General features: G+C 42.8%; 1 protein-coding gene across 1 annotated transcript; it reads right to left on the reverse strand.

The window, feature by feature from the left end:
• Positions 1–1,005: 1,005 nt before the first annotated feature.
• GDF9 (growth differentiation factor 9) lies at positions 1,006–10,056 on the reverse strand. The gene is made up of 2 exons (XM_069201701.1): positions 9,495–10,056; positions 1,006–2,034 (listed from the first exon to the last, which is right to left on the reverse strand). Exons 1-2 carry the CDS (start codon positions 9,853–9,855, stop codon positions 1,103–1,105), a joined length of 1,293 nt encoding a protein of 430 aa, XP_069057802.1. The 5' UTR covers positions 9,856–10,056; the 3' UTR covers positions 1,006–1,102.
• Positions 10,057–10,735: the final 679 nt, after the last annotated feature.

The raw sequence follows: 10,735 nt of genomic DNA on the forward strand, positions 1-10,735 counted from the left end.
TTGAATTCATGTAAGAGAACACGTTTAGAGTTGGACAATGGGGGGTTGTCCCTAAACCCGGACAACCTGGAAACTGAACATCACTGAACAAGGAGGGAAGTTGTCCGTTGGACAACCATCTGTTTGGTCTCTAAAATCACATTTAAAACTTCAGAGATGGTCTAAACATGAAACAATTCTAAAACCTCCTTTTGTGTGCCCAGAATCTTGTGGATATAAAAAAAGTCCACTCTGCCAACTTAAAATGTCGTTTACATTGAGAAAAAAACAAAACACATGTACATAGATAACTCAAATTAGCCTATAAGACATCATACAACAGTACAAAGGGCGGGCAGAATCAAAGCAGAAACAGAAGGCAGAATTATAGATCAAAACAATTAACAGACAGAATTACATCTCAAATAAGTTACTCGATTGCACAAGATCTTATTACTCAGGCTCTCTATTGCATACCCAGGTGTAAATAAGAGCTTAGTGGTGGAGTTCGTTCCTTAAAAGCACATACTTTTGGAAATGAATGAGTGCATAGTGTCATAGAATATAAACTGTTAAATAACTGAGTAGGCAGGTACCCCATCAGTCCATTATTAATATTAACATAATAAGATTTTACTGGCCTGTTTTATAGGTAGATAGGTTGGCAGGGGTGGTACTACAGTATTGACTGTTATAAAAAAAAAAAAAAAAAAAAAACAGACTAGGCAATAGCAGCACCTACATCTTACCAGGACAGTGAGATGGGAGCATCGCATCGCCATTGGTGGGGCTGCCTAAACCAACAGCACTCATCAAGCAGCATGGTCAAAGACAATATATCTTACCACCAAGATGGTGAACTCTGCCCCCATCCTATGACAACGAGGAGAAAGTTATTACTTCTGAAAATGATAACAGTATTGATGGCATTGGTAACCCCAGCAATCTCCCATCAAAAAAACAGGTGATGCTATTTTCTGGTAGTACCTTTCCCAACACCAGGCTGCAAATTAGGCCTCTGATGTATGCTGAGCGTGTAATAATGTGTGAAAAGGTGCTTAGAATTAGATCTTGAGCAGCAATAGTTACCACAAGTAATAGGACCTCTTTACAGTACTGCAGCTTATCGGCATGTGCACTTTGTGGCAATCATGTCTTCATATTCTTTGTAGACAATAGATCGGTCTGGCTCTATTGTTAAAACACTCATTGGGCTGTATTCAGAGGGAACACATGAAGGCCTAGGAACAGAAGAATCCACTTTTTCATAGAGGATATTTTGTACTATGGTATGCACAGGAGACCCGTAACGGTGTCCGAGCAACCTTGGGCATTCACCTTTACAATAACGAGGGTTGTATCTGTGAGGTGCAATTATCCATTTGTCCCAGCCTAATTGTCGGAAACTTAACCTGAAGTTATGAAGTTCACACTCATCATTTTGAGTTAACAAAAGCCGTTGGACGTAGGCTGTTAAGTTGAAGGCAGGTGTGCTTTCTTGAAGGTCTTCATTCTGGGGACCCCTTCGCTGGCGAGAAGCCACTTGATCTTGTGAACCAGGACCTAAGCCCTCAATAAGGTTTGTAAGATGGCCGCCCTGACTATACCACAGTGAAGGTTCCTTTGTGGGTCGGAATGAGCTCCACCTGTTGTAGGCTTGCTCGCTGGTGTCATTGAGGTACAGAAGGAGGGATGGAGGCACAGAGGCCATCTGAAGTAGCTCATCTTGTCCATAGTGCTGGTTGTCCCGAATGCAAGTGAAATTCACAGCCATGTGGACCCTTCTCTTATTTAAAGACATCAGTGGATGCAGGAAATTGGTGACGTCAATTTCAACCCATCGTTGCCTTCTTCGGAGGTCAAAAACAAAGGTGTACATGGCACGTGAGCACACTTTATGTGGAGTTGTGTGGTCATGGACAGCCAGATGGTAGATGCAGGTGATGTTATAAGAAGCAGGTCGGCCAACAGAGTAGAGTAAGACTGACTTTAGTAACTCTTCCAGGAGAGTAACACGATCCATGTTGAAGAACAGATCAAGTGACTGAAAGTCTCCTGAGGGACAGAAAAATAAGCAAATTGTAAGAGCTACACAAAACATGCCCTCACAGCACAGTATCATATTAGGCCTCATGTTCAAATCACATATGGTAAAACCCCTTGGTCAATCCTCCTCTTAACCAACTGTAGAATAGATAAAGTAAACTTGTACCCAGAAGCTAAACATGCCCATTTAGGTGGATAATGTAATAATTGGACACTAAGGAGGAATACTACTCTTCACCTCACTTAATCTGCAGTTAAAACCTAGGGCAAACCATGCACTGAAAACCGGTATTAATGAGGGACCAACCCAACTTCATACATTGTAAGAACATATGCATTGTGCTGAGTAATTTTCATTGGGGATAGCAATGTCACTTGCCATCTGCAATTAACATTTTTGCCTCACACCCAAAAAATCTCAATGATTTATGTGCAGTCCACCAAAACTTTAAAGCAGACAACTACTTTTTGAATTTTGTCTTCACTTTGTATGAGCACGCCCACATGCTTCCTGGGAAAATAGCTTCATATTAAAGTACCCACTAAATCTCTGGCTACTTACGGGTTAATAATGTTAAGAAAAACAATAATTCTAATCAATCTATAGTCTTGGGTAAAGTGTACTCCAGACAGATTAAAAAAAAAAAAAAAACACAACACCTCGACTTGCAGCCAACCAGGGTCCATTTCTACATTTTATCTCCAGCGAAGGTCTAAAAGCACCTTGAATGTGCTTCAGTCACGTGATGTCAGTTACTCTGCTACAATAGGAGTTCACCGTCATCAAGCTTTAGGTGCAGCAGAAGTGTTCTAGTGAAGTGCAAAGCCTGGGTGCATGCACATTCTCCTCGGTGAGGCCCCGGAGACATGGACTTCGAAACCGAAGACAAAACTCTGTAGCTATCCCACCCTCCCTAAGCATTTATTTAGGTCACTAAGCCTTCACTGTGGCTTTCAGAACAAATTAGATGTTTAAAAATATGAATATATTGGTCCCATTATACAACTACTGCCACACTTGAAAGCCTCCCTTCTCTCCATGACAAGTCAGACATTTAAGACTGCCATTCAGCTATATTGGTTGGCCTACATAAGGGTTTTACCTTCTCATCACCTCCTGGCCAAATGGAGGTCAGGACAAATCCATTGGTTGCACTGGCCCACTCCCTGTCAAAGCTTTAACATACAGTTATTAGAAGGGCAAGGCATACCAACCCTATACCTTTACCTCTGTGTTACTTGCACTAGTCCTGTACTAGTTACTTCGCCTGTGCTCAAAAGCACCGCCAGCAACATTACTTAACAAGCATTGGCAAAGCCATAGTTTCAAGCATGCCTGTAATACATAAGCAGGGTTGGACTGGTCTACTGGGCAAACAGGAAGTGCCGTAAGGGCTGCTCTAAAAGGTCAGTGTAATCTGTTTTGTTAACTTATTATGGGCCTGTTTTAAGGTCTGCTAGGCCGGTTTTTGCTGTTGATTTCCCTCTTATCACAAAGAAAGCCAGCAAGCTCAAAGGAATACAGCTCTCCCATACCTCGCAAATGACCTATACAGCATGTCTTTACAAGTTCCAAACGGCCCCAATTTTGCTAAAATGGGTCTTTTTCAACCATCCAATTCTCTAATAGGGATAACGTTTTCGGTGTATATTTTATCCCAGTTCGATCCTGTACATAAGTAAGCATAGGTTGGTGCCATTATTCAAGGCAAGAGAAATTGCCGAGCAGCAAACGTTGCAGCTTCACCTACAAGGATTTCAATGACAATGTACACATCTACGATGTGCAGTAGAATGGACGTCATTAGTGCTGCCACAAGACAGTCAAGCACTGAAAAATACTTGTCTTGTTTATTTTGCCCTGTAATACACACAGTAGGCATCTTTACTCTGTGCACGTGAAACTGTGTCCATTCCAGCAGCGACATAATAAAAGTTAATAGGGCAATGTATCCTTCCAAAATATGCCACAGTCCTGTATATGATGAGAAATACCACAGGAAGAACCCATAAACCAGACTAAAACCTGAGTAAAATTTACATAATGCAACAATGTCTAAAAGGGTATCAATAAAAAGGACCTGTATTATAGGTCACTAAATTGTGACAACACGAGGAAAATATGACAACTAAGTTGGAAATCAAAATGAATGTGAACAATTCTAGAATAAATAGTTGAGAGCAGCATCAATAAACCATAAGTGCGCTCAGTATGCAAAAAATGAACACAGCGCACGTGGAACACATGTAAATGGCGTGAACTGAAACATCTAGGAACAATGAATGACAAATAGGACCAAATTAATAAATATTGTTCCTGAATAAGGGCAGTCCAATATTTCATTAAGATATTATAGCACAATGAAGATCAATTTGTCCGCCAGTATATGCTGAAGACGTTTCCATCTTCCTTAGTTCGAGGTCATCATCAGGACAAAAGAAGTACAATGCATTGGATTGCTGCCCGGGAACTAAATAAATAAAAATTAAATCAAGGATATTTAAAAGTGAGAAAGGAAAAACATGAAAGGTTGTGGCCATATCTGAAATTCCTGTAATACATCCAGGAAACCTGTAAAACGGTAACTAGATACAGAGAAGAAAACGGGTTAACTGGTTTATAAGGAATTGATGAAGTGCCCAAACCTCGATATAAAATTGTCGATAAATAAAACACTTACGTTCAATGGTCTGAATTAAGTAGCCAGATAAGTTAGAGAAATCCAGTAAGGAGTAAATGTAGGATGTGCCAAGACATCAGTGGAAAGAATAAACAGTGTCCAAATGACACTTACAAATAAATCGTATCTTATTGGAGAAGGGAGGCAAAGGGGTCACCTCTCGGAAGGTGACTGGGAGAATCAGACCACCCGAATTGTAAACAGGACGGTGAAAAAACAAAACAAAAAGTATCTGCACGAGGGCAACACGGAGGATCTAAATAAATAATTCCCAATTAGGCTTATTTATATAAAAAAAATGAGAGATACAAAGATGTACTGCCCGTACTTGTAAGGAAAGGAATTCCGGGTAAAGAAAGGGCCGCCGGCATGGGAACAACCTGGCGTGTTACACCCGTGAACGCCCGTGATAGTTAACGTTGAAACGCAGAGGGATAAAACTGCTTGTTTATAGACCATAAGTCACGGAATTTCTATCTCTTGGAAGGGCGTACAGTCTGGCGGCAACAGTACACATTCGAAAAAGACCAATAGTTGCGAAGAACAGTATTGAGGTCGTGAAAAATTGAAGAAACCTTTGATATCCAGCTTCGTCATATTGTATTGTGTTGTCACAATTTAGTGACGTATATAATACGTATTTTTATTGCTACCCTTCTAAACATTATTGCATGATATATACAGCCCTGGATACAGTTTAGTGCTTGCACCCACCAGCTAAAGCCACCTGTAGCCAGGCATGTGGACAATAAGAGTGGGGCCCACCACTGAATGCTCCACCATTGATGGATCAGTGCAGAACACTGCAAGTCAGTGCTCCCCTCTGAAAGGGGAGCAGTGTAAACTACTGATCTAATGGGCAATATTTTCTCCCCTGGCGAATTTTTAAAGTAAAGACATTCTTCACCAGCTGAAGCTATGCATCTTGATACTCGGCAACAATGGCTTCCAGTAGTACATTTTGCAAGATGGTTGACCACTGTATCCCCAAACAGGAAGACAAAAAATGTAAATGAAAAAACAATGATGATTAAAATTATCCCAGCAGAATACCAAGGTCCAAAACCCTGGCATGGCAGTGAACATCAAAATAGGAATTCTTACCAACTTGCTCCTTGAAAATTAAGACTGCATTAAAAAAAAAAACATGCCTAAAATTGAAGATGATCTAGAAGACATTGACACCCAAAGGGATCATAGAACAGATAAAGAATGACCAGATATCACCCTATGTCACCTTTACCTATCATCCTTGAAGGTAACGTGGGTATTTGTTGCTTCTCGTAGAGTAGAAGCCTATCAGAAATGTATTTAACTGGTCCCATTTTATCATTTTTATTTTTTAAGATTTGGCTGAACAGCTCTAAGGCTAACTCTCCTAAAATGATTGTATTAAAGGAGCTAAGCGTTACAATAAGGTTTACTTTTTGCTTAGACCTTAATGGATGCACGCATGACCAGAACATTTCACTGTGAGCATGGTACACTGCTCCAATTCCAGGCACACTGTGGTTGCGCTTATCTGATTCGTTCTACAGAGTGCGGCTTAGGAAATAGCTGTTTGTGTAGTTTGACAGGCCAGGCTACATATATGCGTTTCCATGTGACTGACCGAGTGCTGAGCTTAGAGAAGGGGTGATGTTCTTAGAGAAGGACTAGGTGAGCTTCTTGTATGCAGATCATGTGCGGTCAGATGTAATTCCGGCATAACATTCCATCTGTCAGTTTTATATACGGCTCATATCTGGACCCTCAAAGTAAAAATGGTCTGGTGGAGTTTTGTGATGCTCTAGTCCTTTTCCTGAAGAAAGTCAGCTGCTCCTCAAACACCACATGCTGGATTTGATCTTAGGGGGCACTCAGTGCCAGAAACACCCTCAACCCTTTGTAGCCGGCACCCTAGCACCACCTTCTGCATACACTGCCCATTGTGGTCTGTCCGTACCCATCATTCTACAGTGCTATCAGTTACACTACCCCATTCTTCTCTCTTTCAACCCTAGAGTGCCAAATTTTGAAGGATCTTGAGAAGCAGTGCTCAATTTGAGCCAGTGGTTACAGGTGGGGCCCAGTGGCACTAAGGTCCTGGGAACAGCACTATTTTTTCCTCACCAGGCTTTGACTCAGAACAACAGAGGATAAACACAAACAAAAGGAGAAGCAGGGATAAAAGAACCTGCAAGATTGAGATAAAGGGGTTGGGAAGATATGGTGATAGATGAAAGACGCAAGGTGGACTAGAGACTAGGCAACTTAGGTGTCTGCCACCGCTGATGTTCTGAAGGACTAGCAACAGGCCTATAAGCAAAACTATGATGCCTGCCACTTGTTCTTTTACAAATGAAGCACTGCTGTGCACAATCAGGCCCTGCTGTTACACTTCCAATGTGGCGAAATCTTTGCCAGGCACCCTTGGGTGTGAGTATGTTACTGGGGCTGGGTTAGCAGCTAATGGGTGTCCCAAATGTTGCTGCAGCTGTGTTGCTACAAGAATGTGTTTTGTTCCTCTAAATGGTGTCTGGTTATATGGACATCTGGGCGTAAAGAGTCTTAAGGATGCTTAAAGCAAGAACTTTCTTCCCTCACATTGAATGCTACCAGAGTTGGGGCATCACGCATAATGTCTGTTTTGGGATCTGCTCTCCTGCTTAAACCTCCCAAACATGCTCTTCACCTCCCTTACCCCCGAAGCTCAGAGCTCCTGCTTACCATGCCTGACACATTCAGGACACACTTCACATCCTTCACAATACACAGCACCTTTAAATAGCTTAGAGTTTTGCTACCCATGCCAAACACATGGTGTTTGTCAAGAAGCTGGCATTGCAGCTGCACCCCTGAAATGTCAGTGCTCAAGGTCTTGTGTGCACATGCAAGGATGGGTACAAAATGTATGTATGCGTACAATGGTGTTGGAGGGTGTACACAATGGAGGGGTTTTCACAGGTGTATCACATGACCATGAGCAAAATGTGGTTGGGTGGCCAAGTTGCTGATGATGTAGCTTCAAGATATGGGTTTCTGGCACTTAACCAAAGATTGCGAGATTCTGTTCAAATTGATAATGAATTCCCCAAAACTCAATATTCTCTTTGTGCAATTAAATATGTGTAAAAAAAATAATTAAAAAAAAAAATCCCCCCCCAAAAAAAAAAAAAAAATCAACTGTACTATTTTGTAAAGCACCTCCTGTTCTTAAGGCTCCTGACAAATGGTGTATTGTGTAAAGCACCCCGCTGCTTATTATTGAAGGTTTGCGCTATAGGAATTCTGAGAAAATTATGTAAAAAATAAAGTCGTGTTTATGGATCTTTGCACTCTTGGTACTTCCATTGTGTTCGTTTGGTGGGTGTAGCAGGCCTTAGGTGGCAGCCTAAGGTTATTGTGCAGGCCTATTCGCATAAAAGCCTTCTGGCATGCACATATACGCTAGTAGCATGTGACAGGCTAGGCTTTTCCAGCCCAGGACAAGCTACACGGAAAAGAGTGCTTCTTCCACGAGGAGGCGACCAAACAATTGGGAGCGCGCGCTGCCACGGCCTGTGGTTAGAATCTGACCCTTCAGACTTTTGAGGATGAATTACTGTGTCCTACCCTGCCCTGAAAGCAGCATTCCACAGGCACAACATGGTGGGAATACTAGTGTGACCAGGCGACCGGTGTAGTCATGGAGAGTGCATGGAATGCTTTTAAATAGGCCATCAAATGAAGTGTCACAAGAGGTCTGAAAACACAGGAATATTCCAGAATGTCCTTTGGTGATTACTAGTGATAGCGAACTGGACAAGAACATTTTGTTCCCTGCAGGTGGTGACTTGAATCAGCAAAGTAGGAACACTGACGGGAGCACGGTAGGCCACAACAGACCGACAGTGAAGCAGGCAATTATGTGACAGGGAGGTTTGCACGTTATGTGGTTTGACGACGTTAGTGATCTGTCATCTCAAAAAGAACCGAAACACAATATCCAAACTGCACTTAAGTGGGCAGCCAGCAAAAACAAAAAAAAAAATCTCAAAGTTTAAGGAGGTGATAAGTCCATTCTTTGATATGACAAGTCATGCCATTGTTGAAGCAGTCCAGACCACTGAGAATAGGGCACCACCTCCCCACTCAAGATGCACAGCAATATATTCTGGGGAGCGGAATGGCATCACAACAAAACAAACGTACTACAAATTCCAGGATACAAAGGCCTGTAAAAAGGCCAAACCATGCTTAGTATTACTGAGGCTAACGGTCCCTTTAACAACACAAGAAGTGGGAAAACTGAACAGGTAAACTTTCCTGGCTTTCACTTAAAAATGCATTCTGGAAGTTGCATTCTCGGTCCACTTCAGTTATCAAACCCATTCGAAAAGGACACAAGTATAATTGTTTGGGAACAAAAGCTCAGGGTGAGGTCCTAGGTATCAAGTGACACCGAAGCATGCAGTAATCCTAAATCCTGACTGTGTCATAATACAAATTATTTAATTTGGCTACCTGAGAAGTAAAACCACAGGTCCCAGAATGCATTATGGAGTTGAAAGAAGAAACATAAGCTGAAGAATAATTATCTATCAAAAGACCACCTTTCATTTGTGGCACAACAAGGTAGTATTTTCATTCTGGAACTTGAAGTTTCAAAGTGAAGTTAGTTTAAAAAAAACAACAAAAAAAAACAGGACTGGCTAACATGGGTCGTTATGGCAGCTATGTCTAGTTTCTTGATGATATGAAGCATACATTACAGTAGAAACGTCATAAACTGCTTAAGAGACAGACAGTACTGCTGAGCATACTCACTTTGTACTTCGCCGACCTTGACCGGGTGGCTCTCGGCATGCGGGGTGAAGAGCCGCACGGTGTTGAATTGGTGACTCGTGTGCTTCCGGGGGATGCCCTCTCTGGTGGTCGACGTCTTGTAGAGCCTCTTCATGTAGCGCAGCCCCCTGGAATTGGACTTGGGCAGCCTCGGTTGGGGCGCCTTGTCCCTCCAGCCCGGCCTGTCCGAGAGGACCTGCAGGAGCGGGGGCAGGATGCTGTGACCCTGCTCGTGCAGGGCGGTGGGCTCCGCCGGGGGGTCGCCGGGAGAGCACAGGCCGGGGGGCAGCAAGAGGTAGGCCGACAAGGAGACACAGCATAACACGGTTCTGGCCATTTCCATGATTTGGGGTCTGGAGAGCAGGCGAGTCCTGCTTCTCTAGACCGCCCGACCCCCCCGAGCCGGCCCACTTTAAAGACTCTCAGGTGTGTCTGCCTCAGTTCCTCGCGGCCACCTCGTGCTACTTAAAGAAGCAGCGCCGGTAAAACACTTGCAACCAGCAAAGCAGAGCTTGATTGACAGTTCGCTTTTACGAGGCCGCTGTCTCCCGTTTTCTCTGGGGTGCGACGCGTAACTTTGTTTTCCTTTTTCCCTTTACAACCGCCTGTTTTTAAACCTGGATTTATAATAGGACAATTTAGAAATAGCACAATACAAATGAAAACAATGTTAACTAGTCACGTGAGACAAACAGACCTCTGTATGGAATCCTGAAGTGGCGCAGAGCACGGCTGTCACTTTCTGTAAAATAGTTGCTTATTTTCTTGGCTATTAAAATCCTGCACGAGAGGCATAGGCGAAGCTGCCAAGTGTCTCAGGTCAAAGCATGATGCGCTGCTTCAGTCCGGGTGTTTTTCCTGTCAATTATGTGACTTGTGGTCTTGATTTAGAATGGGTTGAACAAGACTACAAGTACCAAACTTCCAATATAACACTAGGACTGGAGCAGCTCATCACCCGTAGACCTTGGCAACCTGACTGCTATGGCCTTTTACTCTTGGAAGGTAACATAGTGTTAGACATTTGAATGCAATTAACACTTAAAAGGACCCTCAAGTTTACCATTTCCTTGTGTAAGTAGCTCATCCAGTCCAAGATGTTTTTTGCCACATGCTGTGATTTACAGTACTGTTTCACTCATTATAAAACCAGGAGTATAAGTCCCTGAATACAATGAAAACATTTGGAATGGATTAAGACCCCATGTGGGGGCTGGAGAATT

Source organism: Pleurodeles waltl, chromosome 7 (assembly GCF_031143425.1).
Source record: "Pleurodeles waltl isolate 20211129_DDA chromosome 7, aPleWal1.hap1.20221129, whole genome shotgun sequence".
Classification (NCBI taxonomy): domain Eukaryota; kingdom Metazoa; phylum Chordata; class Amphibia; order Caudata; family Salamandridae; genus Pleurodeles; species Pleurodeles waltl.

Bases quoted from the DNA above. Each gene is read 5' to 3' on its own strand.
- GDF9 (XM_069201701.1), bottom strand. From the start codon at position 9,855: ATGGAAATGGCCAGAACCGTGTTATGCTGTGTCTCCTTGTCGGCCTAC. The intron at 2,035-9,494 runs GTGAGTATGCTC...TCTGTCCCTCAG, and splicing joins CAAGGTCGGCGAAGTACAAA to GAGACTTTCAGTCACTTGAT.